The 22127-nt window shown below is 38.8% G+C and overlaps 1 protein-coding gene across 3 annotated transcripts; it reads left to right on the forward strand.

Annotated features, from left to right (window-relative positions):
- Nucleotides 1–639: 639 nt before the first annotated feature.
- LOC113092179 (zinc finger protein 665-like) lies at nucleotides 640–18942 on the forward strand. 3 transcript variants are annotated; one of them, XM_026257796.1, is made up of 6 exons: nucleotides 640–1266; nucleotides 15228–15569; nucleotides 16381–16686; nucleotides 16766–16885; nucleotides 17007–17074; nucleotides 17576–18942. In XM_026257796.1, the coding sequence occupies exons 1-5, from the start codon at nucleotides 1236–1238 to the stop codon at nucleotides 17048–17050; spliced, it is 843 nt and encodes a 280-aa protein (XP_026113581.1). In that variant the 5' UTR covers nucleotides 640–1235; the 3' UTR covers nucleotides 17051–17074; nucleotides 17576–18942. The 3 variants fall into 3 exon arrangements, with proteins under 3 accessions (XP_026113581.1, XP_026113580.1, XP_026113579.1); XM_026257795.1 differs by lacking the exons at nucleotides 15228–15569; nucleotides 16381–16686; nucleotides 16766–16885; nucleotides 17007–17074; nucleotides 17576–18942 and adding exons at nucleotides 4473–4602; nucleotides 5192–7255; XM_026257794.1 differs by lacking the exons at nucleotides 15228–15569; nucleotides 16381–16686; nucleotides 16766–16885; nucleotides 17007–17074; nucleotides 17576–18942 and adding an exon at nucleotides 5192–7255 and having other exon boundaries at nucleotides 641–1266.
- Nucleotides 18943–22127: the final 3185 nt, after the last annotated feature.

Below are 22127 nucleotides of genomic sequence, written 5' to 3' on the forward strand. Positions count from 1 at the left end.
GGTGTTTTATTTATCTCACGTTGTAGAAACTGTATTTATGCATATTTTTTAAGTCATTGTAAAGAGAGAAAAAATATGCAATGGTAAGAAAAATCATATTCCAATGCTTTTGCATTTTTGCGTTCTCTCAATAAACTTATTGCAGTTAAAATAAATGCAGTTCGAGCTAGAAGATATTCTACAAAATACCTGCTATTTATTTTTCAGTGTCTAAAAAAACTGAATGAATTGAGAAGGTACATGCACACTCCATACCAGTCGGTGGCGGTAATGCACCAATTCATTTCTAATAGAACCTGAAAAGAAGCACTGGAAGCTGCATTATTTGATTATCACAGTGTAAGATCGTCACCGGGTAAGCACTGTTTGTGAGACGCCGAAAAACTCTAACACAATTACTCACAAAATGTTTTTTCTTCTTATTCAGCATTCTTAGTAAAATTGAATTTCTAACATCGGTTCTTAAACAGAGAATAGAATAAAGAATATATATATATATATATATATATATATATATATATATATATATATATATATATATATATATATATATATATATAGAATATTCATAATATATGATTGAGTATGATGTAATATTTTATGCTGCTGCTCCCTCCAGAGTGGGATGACATTATCTAGTCACTGGTGATGAAACTGTGATTTATTTAGTCACTAGGTAGTGTTAACTAATAAGACTGAATTATGAAGTAGCACTCTGGAGAAAAATAAGCAAATGTGAGACTTACAAAGTCTCAAAGGGGGAAATGTTGAAGATTTTTATTAATCAGTTTATGACTTAATCAAGTATAATCAAGGTGAATCTAGCCATTAATACAACCAGTTATTCTTCCATTATAATCTAACACTGTGTGTAAAAAGAAAAAGCCTGCATAGCAGAAAATGGACAGACCCTGAGATGGGAAACATCTGGAAACCATAACAAGTCTTGGGGGCCCCTTCTCTCTAGGGAGGATCGAATTGTTTGCATAAAGGAAAACTCTATGAAATGTCCAGAACATGCCTTCCACTGTGTAAACAGGAAAACTATATATAAGGAGAAGCCGAATAACAATTGAGATCCTTTCTACAGAGAGCTCTCGGCTTTGTTCTCATTGAAACAAAGTCTATCTTCTAGAAACAAAATCCCAAGACTGAGTGTGATACTTCAGATCAGCGGCAGACGACACTACAATATAGAAAACGGTGAGAAAACTTGTGATCCAGAAACCTGCAGAATGGAGCATGAAGATACTGAACAACAAAAAGGTTGGTGTTTATTCCTGATTCTTCATTTATGATAAAGTTATAAAAAAAAACTGCTCATCAGATTTTGTGATTATAGTTCGAACAGCCATAAGAGTTGTGAAATCATATAAATTAGCAAATGATAGCCAGAGAGTGAATTTGAGTTCTCTTTCAGTTCATGTGCTGTTTTTGTTTCATTCAGACGTTTTTGTTGTATAGTCTCACAAAGCTAAATCCAACCATCCAGTTTTTGCTTTATTTTTCGAAATTATGCAATGTAATTTAAATCAAAATCTGCTTATGGTGCATGTATTTAGCATCTTTGTTTAAAGAAAAAGTTATTTATATGAAGAGATTTTCTTTCTTTCTATTATTTATTCATTTGATTTGCCATTTGTTTTAAAATTTCACTTGAGTTTTGTTATTTACTGCATGTCATGTGCGGGGCTCCGTAGTTATTTGATGTTTCAATTCTACAAAGAAAATGTGCAACCTTTTTGTCTGAGAAGTAATAGATGGACACCTTTTAATTTATAATATCACATGTTATTTTATTTTTTTTAAAATTAGGAAATCAGTGATAAAAAATGTTATTCAGTATTGTGAATCATCAGTCAGCATCACTGACTTGTCCCTTGTATCCTTGTAAAATAGATACCTTCTAGCTTGTGACTTATGTAATGTTTCCTTGGCATTGAGTATATACCCTTTTTTTTTTTTTTTTTTTTTTACATTGATATTTATATTAAAAGCTGTATTTTACTGATGATATTTGTGGACACCATCTTTGCTTAAAAAATATGTGACAACGTCAGTTCTTTCTTTATGCCCTTTGAACTCTTTTTATATGTTGTGTAGTTTGCAATTTCCTGTATTTTTGTTAACTTGGTTCGCAATGTTCCATGCTTTTATATTTAAACACACCGGATGGACGCCTTTAAGCGCTGCACTTCTGACCATCTGTCGTGGTCAAAATCTGCGATGTCCTGCAAAATCAAGCTCAAGAAGCAGAAGTCAAAATAAGGCTTTATTGAACATTTAAATGTAATCATTAAGCAGACGCTTTTATCCAAAGCGAATTACAAATGAGAACAAAAAAAGCAGCCAGGTCAACAAGAGAACAACAAGAGTATACAAGTGCCATGACAAGTCTCAGTTAGTGTAGTATAGAATGCATAGCCAGGGATTTTATTATAATTTTTTTTTAGAATGAAAAGTGCTAGTATTAGCTGGTTAAGTGCTGGCGAAAAAGATGAGTCTTTAGATGTTTCTGGAAAATGAGTAAAGACTCAGCTGTACGAATTGAGATTGGGAGGTCATTCCACCAGCTGGGCACAGTCCAGGAAAAGGTCAGTGAGAGTGATTTTGAACGTCTTTGGGATGGCACCACAAGATGTCGTTCACTTGCAGAGCACAAACTTATGGAGGATACATAAGATTGAACTAGTGAGTTTAGGTATGTTGGTGCAGTGCCAGTGGTCGTCTTGTAGGCAAGCATCAGTACCTTGAATTTAATGAGAACGGCTACTGGTAGCCAGTGTTACATGATGAGGAGAGGAGTAACGTGAGCTTTTTTTTGACTCATTGAAGACAACCCTTGCTGCTGCATTCTGTATCAGTTGCAGAGCCTTGACAGTATATGCAGGAAGGCCCACCAGGAGAGCATTACAATAGTCCAGTCTGGAGAGAACAAGAGCTTGGACAAGAAGTTGGGTGGCTTTTTTCTGACAGGAAGGGTCTAGGGTCTGTAATTAGAAGTATATCTCAAGCATGTGCGTTCAGATCAGGGTTGCCAGGTTTTTACAACAAATCCTGCCCAGTTGTTTCTCAAAACTAGTCCAAAACTAGCCAAATCGCATTTCCAGGAGGTTCCCCCGATAAAAATTGCTTCCCGGGGTTAAAATATCAATTTTTTGGAAGGGTTGCCTTGGTAAAATTCACATTTTAGGGGCTAAATATCACGTTATTGGTATTGTGGTTGCTTCAAAACGCGGATATCAAAAACAATCGCAGACTCCTAGGTTTTTGGCTCTCCTGGAAGAATTTATGGTTGACGAACCCAGCTGTATAGAGAAGTTGTGATGAAGCGATGGGTTAGCTGGAACCACCAGAAGTTCTGTCTTGGTAAGGTTGAGCTGCAGGTGATGGTCATTCATCCAGCTAGAAATGTCACTCAGACAGGCTGAAATGCGAGCAGCTACCGTCGGGTCATCTGGTTGAAATGAGAAGTAGAGTTTGATGTCATCAGCGTAGCAGTGATAAGAAAAGCCATGCTTCTGAATGACAGATCCTAATAATGTCATGTAGATGGAGAAGAAAAGTGGTCCAAGTACTGAGCCTTGAGGAACCCCAGGAGCAAGTTGTTGTGACTTAGAAACATCACGCCTCCAAAACTCGCTGAAGGATCTATCAGAGAGGTAAGACTACAACCACAGGAGTGCGGTTCCAGAGATGCCCATCTTTCTGAGGGTGGACAGGAGAATCTGGTGATTAACAGTGTCAAAAGCAGCAAACAGGTCCAGTAAGATGAGTACTGAGGATTTTGAAGCTGCTCTTGCCAGTCGCACGGCTTCAGTAACCGAGAGCAGGGCAGTCTCAGTTGAGTGGCCACTTTTGAAGCCAGATTGGTTGATGTCCAGGAGGTTGGTCTGTACAAGGAACATAGAGAGCTGAAGTGTCTTTGCAATGAATGGAAGAAGGGATTGTCTGTAGCTTTCTAGAAGCGCTGGATTTAGAGAGTGTTTCTTAAGCAGTGGGCTTACCCGAGCCTGGTTAAATGCTGAGGGAAATGCTCCAGAGTGAAGAGATGAGTTGATAATGTGAGTAAGTGTATGACTGAAGAAGAGACCACTTGAAGGAGGTGAGTGGGGATCGGATAAAGTGGACAAGTAGTAGGATGACTGGACTGGATAAGTATGGAAACGTCCATCTCTGAGAGTGAAGAGAGTGTGCATTGGTCATTGTGAAGTTGTCCTCCATCTGCGATGTGGAAAATTGGTCATTGATGGTTCTTGTCTTATTTGTGAAGAAAACTGCAAAGTCATCAGCTGTAAGAGTCGATGGAGGAGGAGGTGGAGGCGGATTAAGAAGAGAAGAGAATGTTTTGAAGAGTGTCCGAGTGTCACAACAGTTGTTAATTTTGTTGTGGTAGTAGGATGTTTTAGCAGTGAAGACATTTTCAGAGAAGGAAGAGAGGAGAGACTGATACACATGCTTCTGAATGACAGATCCTAATGATGTCATGTAGATGGAGAAGAGAAGTGGTCCGAGTACTGAGCCTTGAGGAACCCCAGGAGCAAGTTGTTGTGACTTAGAAACATCACGCCTCCAAAACTCGCTGAAGGATCTATCGGAGAGGTAGGACTACAACCACAGGAGCTGAGCTGTAAACAAAACTTGGTTCAGGCGAGATTACACCCTTATCCACAAAGCTAAGGTTGCACATTCCGCTACGCCTACATCACACGCTCGAACGCCTTTTTGTGAATGTGCCTGCTTGAGCAACCAGCAGCTGGAGATTATAATTTATACATTTTTTTTAATCTATATTTTTCTTACATTAAATGCATCGTTTAACATTAGAAGGCCTTTATTAACACCCCGGAGCCGTGTGGAGCAGTTTTGTGATGGCTGAATGCAGTTTTTAAGCTTCAAAAACAGGGACACCATTCACTGCCATTATACAGTACAGCTTGGAAGAGCCAGAACAATTTTAAATGTAACTGTGATTGTTTTCACCTGAAAGATGAAGGTCGGATATGCCTAGGATGTAAAGTAAATCATAGAGAGTAAATATACAGTAACCAATTTTCATTTTTGGGTGAACTATACCTATAAATACTTCAAAATAAATATTTTTTATAGCAGTTTATTTCAAGGTTGACTGTTTAATGTCTCTAAATTGTATGATTTACTCAAAATGAAACCTTTCTTACTTTTATTTTAGACCTGACGGAAGAGAATGAGGAGAGTGAAGTGGAGGAGAAACACCATCATGTCAAAACTGATCTCAGAAAATCTTTGAGTCACTCACAGACTAAAAGTAATTCATTGAAAAGAAGAGCCAAGAAGTCTTTCAGGTGCCTTCAGTGTGGGAAGAGTTGTACATTAAAACAAAACCTGAAGAGACACATGAAAATCCACTCTGGGGAGAAACCACACACATGTGATCAATGTGGAAAGAGTTTCAAATTAAAAGGAACCCTTAATGATCACATGAAAATCCACACCGGAGTGAAGCCATATACATGTGATCAGTGTGGAAGTAATTTTGCACATAAAGGGGGCCTTAAGTCTCACATGAAAATCCACAGTGGAGAGAAACCACACACATGTGATCAATGTGGGAAGAGTTTCGCACATAAAGGATATCTTAGGATACACATGACTATTCACACTGGAGAGAAGCCGCACACATGTAATCAATGTGGAAAGAGTTTCAGAATTAAAATAAATCTTAAGGAACACATGACTATTCACACCGGAGAAAAGCCATACACATGTGATCAGTGTTGGAAGTCTTTCAGAAAGGAGTGCTCTTATAAATTACATATGCGTTCTCACTCTGGAGAAAGACCGTTTTACTGTGATCAGTGCGGTAAAACATTTTTTAGGACAGATGCACTGAAGGACCACCTAAAAGTTCATTCAAAAGAGAAGCCTTACATGTGTTCTTTGTGTGGAAAGAGTTTTACTCAGCTGGGTTCTTTAAAAATACACCAGAAAAGACACAGTGATGTGAAAGATCATATGTGCTTTGATTGTGGGAAGACTTTTGTTAGAGATGCTGAACTGACACAGCACCAGACAATTCACACTGCAGAAAAACCTTACAAGTGTTCACACTGTGAGAAGAGATTCAAACGGTCACATTATCTGAAAATACATGAGAGGATCCATACCGGAGGGAAACCTTACAAGTGTTCACACTGTGACAAGAGATTCGGTTGGTCACAAAATCTGAAAACACATGAGATGATCCACACCGGAGAGAAACCTTACAAGTGTTCACACTGTGACAAGAGATTCATTGAGTCAAGATATCTGAAAACACATGAGATGATCCACACCGGAGAGAAACCTTACAAGTGTTCACACTGTGACAAGAGATTCAGTCAGTTACCAAGTCTGAAAATACATGAGAGGATCCACACCGGAGAGAAACCTTACAAGTGTTCACACTGTGACAAGAGATTCAGTCAGTTACCAAATCTGAAAAAACATGAGAGGATCCACACCGGAGAGAAACCTTACAAGTGTTCACACTGTGACAAGAGATTCAGTCAGTTACCAAATCTGAAAATACATGAGATGATCCACACTGGAGAGAAACCTTACAAGTGTTCACACTGTGCTAAGAGATTCATTCAGCTACAAAAGCTGAAAACACATGAGATGATCCACACCAGAAGTCATATCACTGCCTAACATGTGGGAAGGTTATCTTCTTAACTCAGTCAACCAAAAATCTAAAGGTTTGAAATAACAGTATATTTAATCTTTAGATCCAGAACACTTAAATGTGATACTGTGTCCTCACCAAACATGACCCAACAAAACATTGTCTATAGTTGTTAGAGTTAACAGAGTTCATCTGCAAGACCAACAGTTTCTAGTGTGAGATAAAGATAAACTAAAAAAAGACAGGTCTCATCCTAAATGAAGAAATCTTTATTCTTGAATAAGATTAACTTTGTATTGTTTAAATAATTTTGCTTTGTGATTTTTGTATTTTGATCCATTTACATGACTTTTTATGGAGTGATTTTAGTGAGTGAATAAAATAAAGTAGTTTTTCCTACTAGAAATGAAGTTCTTTGCTGTATGTACACACATTCATAAGCTTATATTCTCAAGTAATTGTCGTGCTGTTAAGTGTTTTAAGTCGTCTAAAGTCACATAGGTCAGAGACACCCTTCTTTAGTCTATTCTCTTTTTAAGAACCGATGTTAGATTCATGTTTACTAAGAATGATGAAAAAGAAGAAATAAACATTTTGTGATTAATTGTGTTGGAGTTTTTCGCTGTCTCTTCTTTTTTGAAAAAAACTTGCTGAAAGAAGCTTCATCCTGATGAAGAGTTGTGTTTCGGCACAATCTCTTTTCCTTTGAAGAGTAGAGCTGACTCCTTCTCTTGACACTGGAAACAAATTTATTTTAAGATTTCTTTGATTGAATGAAATCTTTGGTCTATGAGTTTTAACTATACTTCCTCTACACAGTGTATCACTATTGACTCATTTACTCTTATTCATAAAGGAAAGCAGAGCGTTTTTTACGTGTAAATAAATATTCCATACCAAAAGACTACTAAAAGGGATTTGTTTTGTCATTTTAGATTTGTTTTGATATAGACTATTATTGATGTGCTATTGATGTTTCATTCATCTCGTGTTGTAGAAATTATATTTGTATATTTTTTAAGTCATTGTACAGAGACGGAAAACAATATGAAATGGGAGGAAAAATCATATTCCACTGCCTTTGCATCTTTGCGTTCTCTCAAGAAACTCTCATGATCTTTTATGATAGAAAAATAAAAGCAGTCGAGCTAGTAGATATTTTACAAAATACCACCTGTTATTTATTTTTCAATATCTAAAATAACTAAATGAATTGAGAAGGTATAAAAAGGGAAGGGAACTGTTATTGCACACTCCATACCAGTCGGTGGCGGTAATGCGCCAATTCGTTTCTAATAAAACCTGAAAAGAAGCAGTGGAAGCTGTATTGTTATCATCAGATAAGCATTATCTGTGAGTCTGCTCTGGCATCTGCCTGCAGAAATAAAATTAGGATACAGAAATGAATATGTAGATAAATGTGAAGGAAGTTTGACACCAGAAACATGAAATTAGTTATTTTTTGTAAGTTTAAGATTTTAATGACATATTTATATTCATATTTAATGTTCAATATTGTAATTTATATGATTGATGTAATAGCTGTATGTAAGTTATTTACCTGTTGTGTTTAATAAAATGGTGTCACACAGAAAGGAAGCTGGCAAACTATTGTAAAGATGACTGTCATTTGAATTTGTTGTTTTGCTGTAAGAGTTCAGTACTCAGAAATATCTTTTTAATATATTTATATCAGACCCTTAATAATAATAATAATATAGAACAGTTTTATAGTTTCAGTATGTATCTAAATCTAGAGTTTCTGTTGCAAACACTGATAGCACACATACATCACGGAGATCTCTATTTGATGTCTGCATTTACATCTGCAAGACATTTTTTAGTGTTTGCTCATCTGCAATCTGTAGGATATTTCCTATCAGATGTGAAATAGACATTTTGAAAATGTTTTTAAGGTGTTTTATGATTTAGAATGTAAGTAAAACGTACTCTGTTACTAATGTAACCTTGGTTCCCTGAAATACGGGAACGAGTACTGCGTTGCTAGACGCTATGGTAAAAACTAACTTTTTTCTCCTGAACTGAAGCCTTATTCAATCACGCAGTGAAATTGCCTTTCTATCGGTTCGTGCAGTGTATAGAAATGAACCAATGGCTCGGCAGCGGTGCTGAACGAACCTATGGCAGTGAAGCCTGCCAGAATGGGTGTGGCCTCTGGTTAAATTAAGGCCGCTTTGCCTCAGGCATTGAGGTTACTTCGATTAAAACGATGACTGAGTCGTGCATCCTTTTTAACATGGCAAGGAATGCAGTACTCATTTATATATTTCGGGGAACCAAGGTTACGTTTGTAAACCAAGTACATTCCCTTTCAATACTTCACTTGTACTGCGTCGCTAGATGATATGGTAACCCAGTTCAATAATGGCGTGCTAAGAACGGGGGAACAACCAATGCAATCATACTTGATATATGATACCAAGATATGACAATAGCAGAATAGAAGCAGAATAAGCTCAGTGAGGTTACACAGAAAGTACCCTAGCATGAAGTGCAGGGATGTCTAGATTATAAAATCTAGCAAATATGGGTGGCAAGTTCCAACTGGCCGCCGCACAAATTTCTGTGATAGTCACACTGCTAAACCATGCACAAGACGAAGAGACTGCTCTTGGTGCGGCCTCCAAAGCATACAAAGAGCTGTTCTGATTGCCTTATCAGTGCAGACTTATTCAGTGCCCTTAAAGGACATAGTAGATTCATCTCTTGATCTTCCTCTGTTTTGTAACAGAGAGAGTAACCACTTGTGCTCTGTGGGGTGTGGAGAGCATCTTTGGTGTACAGCAATGCCTTGGTTTCAGTGCCAGTAGCAGAGCGCTCTACAGCAATAGGGCCTTCAGTCTGATGAATCTTACTGGTTCAAAGAGGGCACCCTTTAAGGCTCTCAGCACCTTGGGCATGTCCCATGAAGGGATAGTAGGAAGGTGAGGCGGATTAAGCCTTCTGGCACCTCTCATAAATCAGACGTCAAGGTCGTTTTTGCCACCCAAATGGCCTGCTATCGGGGCGTATGACAAAACTCTTGGAAAAATATTTAGGGCAATGAGAGTTGTCTCTTGAGGCTAAGCGGTCTATTTCCACTTCACCAAAGATCTCCCATATATTCTGAAATGTCTGCGGGTGAAGCCTCCACTCATCTGAATGGACTCTGCTTCTCAGCAGCATGCCCGCACCCTGGTTCAGTTTGCCCAGTAAGTGCACTGCCCTCTGGGAACCCAGGTTGCTCTGGGCCCATTCCAGCAGTCGTGATGTTAGTCTGAAGAGTCGCGTTGATGACAGCTGACACTGTAGAGCGGCAGCGCGCTCCTTCACCATCATTGCCCTCATTGTCACTGAGTCGAGTACTGTTCCCAGAAATGGTATCCAATGGCTGGGAGACAGTAAACTCTTGGCAAAACTCACCCTGTGCCTCAGGCATTCCAGGTGGCTGAGGAGCAGGGTTCTGTAACTCAAGGCCTCCAACTCTGAGTGAGCCAGAACCAGCCAGTCATTGAGGTAATTGAGAATGTGAATTGCCTTCTGCGTAAGAGGGAAGAGAGCCACATTCATGCACTTTGTAAATTTACGAGGAGCCATCCATCTTGGGAACTAGGAAGTACTGGCTGTAAAGTCCTGAGTCGCTATGAGCTGGAACAACTTCCATGGCTCTTTTTTCCAGCAGATTTCCCACTTTGGCACACAGAGCGTGAGTTTTCTCATTGTGTACTGAAATGGTGAGCACCCTGCAGAAGCGTGGGGGTCGTAGTGCGAACTATAGGGAGTAGCCATGATTTATTATTCCCATAACCCATTCTGACACTCTGGGAATGGCTTGCCATTATGTGGCCCATACAAAGAGGGGTTGAATTAGCTCGATTGCTTGTTCGCTGCATGGGGACATAGCGCTCGTGAGTGATATGAGAGGAAAACTGCTCTTTTTGTGAATGGGTGTGTGTTATTTTTTGGTGCTTATTCAGAAGCAGGTGCTCAAGGACCCTCCAGAGTCAGGGTTAGTCACCGTCGACCTTCCAGAGTCAGGGTTAGTCACCATCGACCTTCCAGAGTCAGGGTTAGTCACTGTTGACCCTCCAGAGTCAGGGCTAGTTCCTGTTGACCCTCCAGAGTCGAGTCAGGTGCCCATTGAATTTCCAGAGTTGAGTCAGGTTCCGGTTGACTCTCCAGAGTCAAGTCAGGTGCTCGTGGACCCTCCAGAGTCAGGGTTAGTCACCGTCGACCTTCCAGAGTCAGGGTTAGTCACCGTCGACCTTACATTGTCAGGACTAGTCACCATGGACTTTCTGGAGACAAGGCTAGTCACCGTTGACCTTTCAGAGTCAAGTCAAGTCACTGGTGATCTTCAAGGACTGAGTCAAGTCACTGGTGATCTTCAAGGACTGAGTCAAGTCACTGGTGATTTTCAAGGACTGAGTCAAGTCACCGGTGATCTTCAAGGACTGAGTCAAGTCACCGGTGGTCTTCAAGGACTGAGTCAAGTCACCGGGGCTCTTCATGAACAAATGCAAGTAACCAATAATTTTCATGGGCAGAGTCAAGTCAGCACCGATGCTCTGGAATCCAGTATAAACACCATGGGATTACCAGAGTTTGTCCTCCCGTTGGTCTGGCCGCACCGATGTGGTGGTCTTCTGCTCCGCCCTGGGGGACTCTGGCCTCGACCACAAGGATATGGTGGTCTTCTGCTCCGCCCTGGGGGGCTTCCGCCTTGACCACACGGTTGTGGTGGTCTTCTGCTCCGCCCTCGGGGATTCCGGCCTCGACCACAAGGATATGGTGGTCTTCTGCTCCGCCCTGGGGGGCTTCCGCCTTGACCACACGGTTGTGGTGGTCTTTTGTTCCGCCCTGGGGGATTCCGGCCTCGACCACAAGGATGTGGTGGTCTTCTGTTCCGCCCTGGGGGGCATCCGTCCTGACCACATGGCTGGGCTGTGGTGGTCTTCTGCTCCGCCCTGGGGGGCTTCCGCCCTGACCACACAGTTGTGGTGGTCTTCTGCTCCACCCTGGGGGGCTTCCGCCTTGACCACATGGTGGTAGTGGTCTTCTGCTCTGCCCTGGTGGGCATCTCGTGATGTCGTTCATGGACAAATGTTTTTGTTTTCTTTTCTTTTTTTTCTGTCTGTTTCCTCCTTTGGACCTGGCCCTCAGTCCCTCCCCATGATTCTCCGCCGGTCCACCTCCCTCCTGGGTTTCAAGTCTGTGTCTGTCGTTTCCATTTCCCTCTAGGACTTGGCCCTCCGTCCCTCCCCCTTATCCTCTGCCAGTCCACCACCCTCCTGGACTCTTTGTTTTGTGTGGCACTTCTCTTGTCTCTATCCCATTTTACCTAGTTGTCTTGTCTCCGTTTCCCCATTTTACCTGGTTGTCTTGTCTCTGTTTCCCCATTCTACCTGGTCCTCCTGTCTCTGTGTACCATGTTATCTGGCCCCTCCCCCCCTAGTCCTCCGCCGCTCCACCTCCCTCCTAGTTTTTTGTCTTTGGTTTTCCCTTAGGTTTCGGGTGGAGCATCTGGCAGCTGCTCCGTGAAGGAGGGGGTAATGTCACGCTGTCAGTCTCTGTTTTCTTTGGTGTCCACTAGTGAGCTCACTTCTCCTTAGGCACTTCACCATAGGCACTTTAATTCCTTTAGTCTTGTCCTGTCTTCACAGTAATTGCACTCCAGTTTAATTGCACCAGGTGCAGGCAATCTATTGTCATTAGTCTCCTTATAAATAACTGTCTTTCGCTGTTGTTTGTATGGAGTCCTTACCCTTCGTGTTACCAGTGTTCTCTTCTCCCGAGACCTACCCTTGCCTTCTCTTCCTCCGAGTTCCCGTTCCTTTCCTTCCGGTTCCCTCTTTTGTTTTGTTTGTCTCCTTGGACTGTTTATTTGGATTACCCTCATTTGTTAATAAATTTACCTGCAATTGGATCTCTCCCTCTCCTTGTGTTTCTCTGGTGCACGAACGTTACAGTCAGCTGTTTAACCGTCTGTGGCTTGTGTACTGCAAACACATATGAGCTTCATCACTGTGTCTGTCACAATACTCTGTTCCTCTTTTGGCTTGAACTGATAGTAAAACTAAGGAAATTATTAACTGTTTTACATTTATTTTGAAAAATTAAACTTCTGATTATGGAAAGGGGCGCTAATTTTCTGACGAGTGCTTGCAGTTTTTGGCCCATCACAATGCACTGTGTCAATTGGCCAATCAGAGCAGCCTGCGCTTGTCAGAAGGAGGGAGGCGGGGCATAGAAGACCTACAGTAATGTACACTATTTGAAAAATAATGTGTTCTTTGAAGATTAAAGCATGTAAACATATTCTGTTACACCAAATACACAAAATAAGGATCTTTAAAAAAAAAAAAAAAAACATAATATAACCCCTTTAACAATAATATGTGTATTCTGCCTGGGAGTGGTTCTCAACTGGTTTCACATCAGGACCCTGATTTTACATAATAATATTAAAGTGAAAGCACTACTACTAAAATAGCATTAAATGCTGAAATCCATTAGTATTACTGGTTGGATATAAATTATTAACATAAAATAGGCTCAGAATGAAAACTATTTTTGTTTCTAAATCCATCCAATTTCCAAACCACTTCTCTCATGTAGGTAACTATTTCACTCATCATAACACTTGAGCCCACTGTGTTATCTTCTGTAACACCTTTCTGTAAGAAAACAACCACAAAGGTAAAATTGCATGTGCACTAATGCACTAGACACTCTCTGAGAGGTGTCATATTTCTACCGCTCAGTATTAGTAATTTCTCTCTGTGCACTTTGGCATATAATGCCACATTTGTTCTCCTATTTACTTTATTAATTGTATTTTAATAAATCATTGTGGAGATTGCTGTTATTATATCTATTGTGTCTACTTTTATTTGTTATTGTTATTTGTATTTATATATTTTCTTATGTCTTTATTTGTAGAAAACCACACACACGTGCAAATTTTGTGTTGACAATAAATGGGTTAATCTCACATAAATCTCTAAATGGACGCTTCGTTGTGGATCTGTTGCCAATCGGAAAATGCACTTTAAAAGAGAAGAGCTACCACTAGCAACTCAATTTTACAACACATCTGATATAGACCTTCATGTTCGGATTAAAAATTCATGAAATTAATGTTTTCACAACATTATTGCTGGATTACTTCCAAAGAGCATCAGTTACTGGCAGGCCTGGTCTATGGCCGGCATCTCAATCTGTCGATATTCTCTGAACTTTCCCGTATATGCATTAGTTAATTGATACACCATCAGGCTTTTATTTCACTCGAATGACTCATGCTTTCCACCCAGATGGTCACAGAGTTTGATTACTTCCTGGACGTCTAATCTTTTGCAGAGAGAAGAGATAGGACTCTTTTAGTTCTCTAAAATCCTGAGTTTGCTGAAATAATTGAATGACTGTGACAATTAGAATTAAAACCACAACATATGTAAAGTACTCTTTGGAGGTTTTTTACATCAAAGAAATGTCTTCATTTTTGTAACAGATCATATAGTAGGCTAAATTAAATTAAAGATAGTCAAACAAACAAACTCCCACATTAGCTCTGAGAAAATCATGAACTTCAGTTTCAGTTTATAAATCTCTTCACCATCTTTTGCTTACAAAAATGTAATAAAATATTTATATAAACTTACACAAGATACTTTTAACCCAGTCATTTTCATGTGCACAGTCCTGCACTCTTTACTACCAAAGTTAATAGGTAGCTATATATAGTTTTTTTTTTTTTTTTTTTTTTTGGCGATATGGATTGCACTTGGGGATACTCCACCCCAAAAGGAATAATTTGACAATGACAGAATTAATTTTAAGATTAAATTTAGATTTAATTTTAATAACCTTTGAGTCGTTTATAATGGAGCACTCTGACAGCAAGCGAAAAACGGAACTCTCAGACAAAAAAACAAACCAAAAAACCCCGCATCAGTCAAAAGCAAGCTGTTCCGCTCTCAATGCACTTCGATCACATATGCTGCTTTGGCAAAGCTCAGTTGTAGCCTCTCCACCCTCGTGGACACGCCACTGCTCTAAAAGGTTTAATTATTTAAATTGTCACTACAATTACCTGATGCGAAAATTACAGAGAGGTGTGTAGCACAACCCTTGCGCAAACTCGAGTAGCCTGAAGTCAGCTGTTGTTTGCTTTTTCGATCGGAGAGGTTTGCTACTAGCCTAGAATACTGATGCATAATGATTTGTTTTATGCTTCCGAAGTGTTTGAGCTGTTAAAGAAGATGGTTTACACATTTATCTATTTTTTCTCATGGCTTTTATGTGGTAAGTTGTACATTTTCAGTATGTTTGTCCTAAGTTCTTGTTTTCTTTCATGTTCTTGTATCATAATTGACTTTTATTATTTTTTAAAATTAATATTTTTTTATATTAATATATATTTTTATATATATATATAACTCCAGCACACCAACACTATGTTTGCGATCTACATTTAAGTGATATTATTTCACTATGGTGTAGACAAGTAAAGTCAGAATTAAGTTTGATGCTGTTGCTTTAATTAGCGTTTTAATCATTTAGTTTTGATTTGTTTCAGGTGTGTTTGGTGTTTACACAGATGAAACCGAGACGATATCAGTGATGGAAGGAGATTCTGTCACTTTAAATACAGATGTTTCTGAAATACTGACAGATCATCTGATTCTGTGGACATTTAGAGATCAAAATTCAGAGACTCGTTTAGCTGAAATCTATAAAAAGATCAAATCTGTATATGACATTAAAGAGAACAATGAGAGATTCAGAGACAGACTGCAGATCGATGAGCAGACAGGATCTCTGACCGTCACAAACATTAACAAATTACACTCGGGACTTTATAAAGTACAGATCATCAATGGAGATGTGAAGCACAAGAGCTTCAGTGTTGCTGTCTATGGTGAGTCAATAATGAATTCTTTATTGTGTTGTTTGTGGACCGCTGAAGGCTGTTAGTGGGAGGATTCAGCCAAGCTTAAAGGGGTCATATGATGCTGCTAAAAATAACATAGTTTTGTGTATTTGGTGTAATGCAGTGTTTATGCGGTTTAAGTACAAAAAATATATATATATTTTCCACATATTTTTTGTACATTATTGTTTTTTCCTTTCTGAAACATCTGAAACCTATCTGATTTCACAAAGCTCATTATTCTGAAAAGTGAGGTTTGCTCTGATTGGCCAGCTATCCAGTGCGTTTTGATTGGCCGGATACCTCAAGCGTGTGACAGAAATGTTACGCCCCTCTCCACACTGTGATGCCATCTAATGGCACGATGAGACAAAACCTTGTCTTATTACATGTTGCGGTGTGTTGTGTAACTTGTGTATCACACTGCGTAATATTACCATGTATGTATTTGTTATCTGCTCAAAACTCAGGTTTGAATGATCAGTGGTAAATCCTTTGCATATGTAAACGTACTTACACACTGTGAGTCAGGGTTTGGGTTTGAGACTTTAGTCTTGGCAACTTTACAGATCTTCTTTATGCACCAAGAGCTTGTAATTCTCCAAAAAGAAAGGAACACTTGAAATGACCCCTTTAAGAAGAATTTTTGCTTATTGAGAATATCAACTGCCCAGACCTCTATAGAATTTGTCTTAGAGATTCTAAACATTCATTGCTATTTTTAGAGAAATGAACTAAGGATCTGTACAGATATTTCTATGACCAATTTATCCTGAATTTTTTCCTTTAATGTTTTTAGCTCCTCTGACTGTTCCTGTCATCAGTGATTCTCCTCGAAACCCTTCAGTATCAGAAAGATCCTCACAGCAGAATTGTTCATTGGTGTGTTCAGTGGTGAATGTGGGTCATGTGACTCTCTCCTGGTACAAAGGAAACAGTTTATGGTCCAGCATCAGTGTGTCTGATCTCAACAAAACCATCTCTCTACCTTTGGAGATTGAGTGTCTGGATGATTCCTACAGCTGTGTTGTGGCTTATTCGTTCACTAACCGGTCCTATTCATTCACACACCTCAACATCACCGACCTCTGTGGGACATGTCCAGGTACAGATATGCTGTTATTTCATCTTGGTTAAAGTCTTGTGAGTCTCCTTTAAGGTAATGGCTGTTTTATCCATTGCAGGAGCCAGTCAAAGTTTATTTCTCGCCCTTCCTATAATTTTTGTGCTGCTGTTGCTGCTAGTGGGCATAGTTGTGTTGGTGTTTTGTCGGCGTAAAAAATACAAACGAGCAAAACAAGAAGGCAAGTATTATCAACTTTTTGCAAACAATTTTTTTGCAAAAGTAGTGCCAACAAATTCTTTTAACCATTATTTCAGATTCATAAAAGGTTTTTTTTTATTAATAAATTTATAATTGAACAGCTCAGACTCCTGAGGAAGACGTCATTTATACTGATGCAACATAAACCACACAAAGAGCTCCGGATACAGTAAGATACATTTATTATTGACAAATCTCTTTGTCTGCTGGATGAAAACCAATACGCTAGAATTGTTTCGCTGGTCTTTCGGTTTGTGGCTGTTTTATACAGATGATGTTGCATAATTTAACACTCAGACAACATGAATAGTTGTTCTTATTGTGCTAAAGCTGGCTTATTTTCTGACTGAATCTCAAGTGAATACTATCTTGTTTAAACATAATTTGAGAGCCTAAATCGCCCTAACAATATGCTGTTGGTTTAAAGTGCATTAGATGTAGTTTTGCTTCAGTCCTGTTCTTCTGTGGATTTTTCATTTGCAAGTTCTTATGATCATGACACTCTTATATTAAATAGATGTTGGATTATATTGATAGTGATAGAATTACTTTAATTAATGTCATTCCCCATTTTAATAGACTTTGTAGACAATTTGTTGTATATTATATTTATAACTGATATGAGTACTACTTTCCTCTCTCTTCCTGATGCATACCTCTTTTCTTACAGGGTGACTAATGGACAAGATCAGGCAGAGTATTCAACAGTTGTTTTGAGATAATGAGCACACAGTCTGTTATACAGCTTAGTCATTATAGGACAGACAAAGCATGTTGGAGCACATGTCAGTATTTAACAAAGCTAAACTGCAGATGCACTGCTGGCACTGTTCACTACAAGTGACTGTTGTTTCTATATTTCATTTTATAGGTATTCTGAAACAACAGAAAATTTGATTTGGTGTCCATTATTTGATGGTCTTGCAGCCATGTGCATGAGACGCCCCATTGATTTCTGATTGCAGTCTTGCCTGCCCTGCACTTGCATTGACTTTATAATAACTGAGTCATGTCTAGACTTAAATAGCACTGGTTTGCATGTTTGGTAGGGGTGTAATGATTCACAAAATTCACGGCTCAGTTCAATACTACACAGTGGTGTCACTGTTCTGGGGTGCATTTCCCAAAAGCATAGTTGCTAACTAAGTTAACTTTGTTGGTTGCAATTAAATTTCCCATTGCCATCCAACTAGGTTAGCAACTATGCTTTTGGGAAACACACCGCTGTACGTTTTAGATACGGGTCGGGCAGGGGGTTAACTGGTTACTTTTCAATGTTAGAAATATTTCAGTTTTAAACCATGTCAAGCCAATTGATATCACACACAAGCAACGTACAAACTTTGTGCAAAAGTTATGCAGGTGAACGTCTTAATCTCAGTCAATTCGTTACATTAAAAACTGCTGGGTTGAAAAAAAAAACAATTTGGGTTGTTTTGGCAAACCAGCACTGGGTCAAAAAGGGACGAACCCAGCAATGGGTTATTTTAATCAAACAAGCTGGGTTATTATGTTTAGCATGCTGTGTTGCTTTTTCATGGTTTAAAATTACTACATTGCTAGGCTAAAATGAACCCAAATCGAGCTAAGCATTGTTCATTTTAAAATCACTACACACAAAGAATAACTATCAAAAGGTAAATATTAATTAAAAACGAGAAAACAGTCAAAAATGTACATGCATGTAAGAGGAAATACAGAAACGTATGGCATTAACAGCCACAGAGATTATAAATACAGCATTGAACATTTGTTGAATAGAACTTTTAAGATCAAATTTCATATAAATACATTTTTATATATAAAATATACAAAACCACAATTATACAATAATTGTATAATTATTGTGTAATTATCATATAATTATTGTATAATTGTCATATAATTATTGTACAGTTATCGTATATTTATACAATAATTATACAATTAGTTAAGTTCATTACAAACTGTTCTGGCATGACAGTACACAAATAAACCACAACAATAACACTGATATTATAACATTTAACAGACACATGTGTGACAAAGTGTAAACTCCATTTCTACTAAACGACACGGAACAAGCATTTAACATTTTGTTTTTAAAAATTATACACTTCCAGTTTGTTTCATAGTCCATGAATACAGACCATGCATCACAGTCGATTTTCATGATCTCTTCAGCATAACTGATGTAGTCATGAAGAAGCCCAATCAGCACAGCATTTGACATCTTCATCATCCAGGACAGCGTCCTCCTTTAAACCACTGATGCATCAGTTTAGGGGAAAGGACGCTCTCTTCTTTGACCAGCATTCATCGCAGTCAATGCATGTTCTTCATCAGTGGCCTACAAAGAGAAAAACATTTGAAAAAAGAAAACATTTAATTAAACTATGTGAATTAGCCTACATAAAGAAAAGAAAATAACACATTGATTTTTGTTGTTGTTGTTGTTGTTGTTATCGTCATCATCATTATTATTACTAATCATTCCTTCATTCATTTGGTCTTTTCAGATCTGTTCAAGGGCTCTTAAGTTTAGGCTACTTTTATGACCTCAAAATATTATTAAGTAGAGACATAAATCACTCACCCTTTGACAGTACTTATATAGATGGTTAATGCATTAAAATGATGATAGCTCAAATCACATTTTGCAGAAAATTTTAATCTTCAAACTCGTCAAACACTTCAATAAAAAACAGTGGTGAACTTTGACAAAAAGTCTTTTTTTATAAAAGTCTTATTATAAATCCAACAGCATACGGTGAAAATAACATAAGGGAGTGGAAAGAGCAAGTGGATACATGAATCTTTGACAATTTTTGTGTGCTGGGAAAATTACTTTGGTAATGTAATATGTTACAGTTTAAAGGTTACCGTATTTAAAATGTAATATGTAGTATAACTATGTCAATTGCTTTATTAAATTAGTTTAACAGATTACATTTGATTACTTTTTGATTATTTTCTATATTTAAAATATTTTCAACTGTTAATCGTTTTGAAACATTTAAAGCAGGAAGGGTTATCCTTACAGTAGAACTCAACACTGATTTCTAACTGGTTCTGTCTTATCTGAAGGACATCCCTTAACCCTTACTGGACCTAACAGGTCCGTGGAGGATCGAATCAAGATGGGATTGCACTTTATCCTGCAACATCTGGACAAAGCAAAGACTTAGTTCGGCTATCAACACCATCATCCCAACAGACATCCAGACCAAACTGACCCAGCTCTCTGTTCCTAGCTCTATCTGTCAGTGGATCACAAGCTTTCTGACAGCTAGTGAGACTGGGGAAATTCATGTCAAACAGCTGCTCCACCAACACTGGCGCCCCTCAGGGATGTGTTCTCTCTCCTCTACTTTTCTCCCTATACACCAAAGACTGCACCTCTAAAGACCCCTCTGTCAAGCTCCTGAAGTTTGCAGATGACACTACAGTCATCGGTCTCATCCAGGACGGTGATGAGTCTGCTTACAGACAAGAGGTTGAGCAGCTGGCTGTCTGGTGCAGTCTTAACAACCTGGAGCTGAACACGCTCAAAACAGTGGAGATGATCGTGGACTTCAGGAGAAACCCCCCTGCATTCCCCCCGCTCACCATCATGAACAGCACTGTAGCTGCAGTCCATCTCTCAGGACCTGAAGTGGGACATTCACATTGACTCCATTGTGAAATAGGCTTTGTACAACAAAGGTTGTACATCGCCAGCTGTGGAAGACCTACCACAGGAGCTTTGAACTTTTGCCATCTGGTCAGCGCTGGGAAGTCGTGGCATAATGGTTAGAGAGTTGGACTCACAATCGAAGGGTTGTGAGTTCGAGTCTTTTGATATTTGATTATTCCGGATTCACTATACTTTCAATTATCCATCCACTGGGCACCTAATGTCTCTTTTAAGTCTCACGCTAGCTTTACGTGGATCTTACGATCACAAACTCGCCAGTCTGATGCTAGTCAGAGGGTGTAGGTAGACTAATACATGTTTTGCCTGCCGCCTACTGCTTGCTTATGACAAAAGTGTAGTTTATTTAGTCTTTTCCCATACAACTTGCTAACACCAGCGATAGACAGAAATCAGAAGGTCTCCGATGATGTGCCTACTGCTGCAATCATTCCTGAGCCTTCAGTTTGACTTACCCTGGCCGTAACTTTGCGGTAACAAAAGCCTCCTCACAGTTTACTAGTCATAATGATTTCAGACGAGTTTAGGATAAATCAAATATAACAATTTATTATTAGTCCGGTATAATTGTATCATGTCAATTACATAATGAAACAATTAGAAGCCAATTTAGAAACGCAGTGCAATTGTGAATCACATTGTAACCATGTAGCAACTTTGCTCCTGCACAGACACTGTAGTCATATGGGCAACAACCACGTGATCCACGCAGGAGACAAACAAATTTAACAGTCACACACGTAACAGTTATTCTAATTTAAGACACATGTTCTAAAATGTATAGCAAAGCACTCGGGTGTTTTAGAGAATAAACTTAACTAGACAATGTGCACAGGTAGTAACACAAACAACTATACAATGTGCTCAATGGGCACAATGTGTTCAACACAATTACAGTTTTGAGTAAATAATAATATACCTGACTTCAGAAAGATACATAGTATGGAGCATATGAGATACACTCTACACTATGGGCTGATCTGACTACAGAATTGCCCCATACAGTTTTGTCAATCCCCTTAAATACTCAGACCAGACAACAAAGAAATCTTCAAATCAGCTGTAAAAACATAACGGTCATTTTGGTTCAATAGGTTATCACGGTCACATAAGGGTCAAACCTGGTTGGAGTTAAACATTCTCAAAGACCCCTAAAGGGGAACACACCTCCTTCTCAGCAGAACACAATTCTACAAAAGTTCTTGATCTTTCTCATAATATAAATGACTATTGTGAAATAGAGACCATTTTACCAATCGCACAGAGTCCTTTAAAATGATACTAAACATGAAGTGGAAAAAACATCATTGTCACTAGATATAACACGGCATGTGGATATTCTTGCTTTTGGAGGAGAAGAGTGAGAGTCAGAGGCAAGGAGGGGAGAGGGAGGAAGGAGGTCGTAAATAGGTGTTGTTTGCACTCCTTGAAAATTTCTTTTCCAGAGCAGTTTTATTGTTTTATTGCATGGCAGAATGGTATCTGTTTTCTGTGAGCTCCTGAGTTTTGGCTTGGGGAGTTAATTTCGTAAGGAAATCATTTAATTCCT

Source organism: Carassius auratus, unplaced genomic scaffold (assembly GCF_003368295.1).
Source record: "Carassius auratus strain Wakin unplaced genomic scaffold, ASM336829v1 scaf_tig00214501, whole genome shotgun sequence".
Taxonomy (NCBI): Eukaryota; Metazoa; Chordata; class Actinopteri; order Cypriniformes; family Cyprinidae; genus Carassius; species Carassius auratus.

Coding starts and splice junctions, on each gene's coding strand:
- LOC113092179 (XM_026257794.1), top strand. CDS start 1,236: ATGGAGCATGAAGATACTGAACAACAAAAAG. Junction 1,267..5,191: donor AGATACTGAACAACAAAAAG/GTTGGTGTTTAT, acceptor CTTTTATTTTAG/ACCTGACGGAAGAGAATGAG.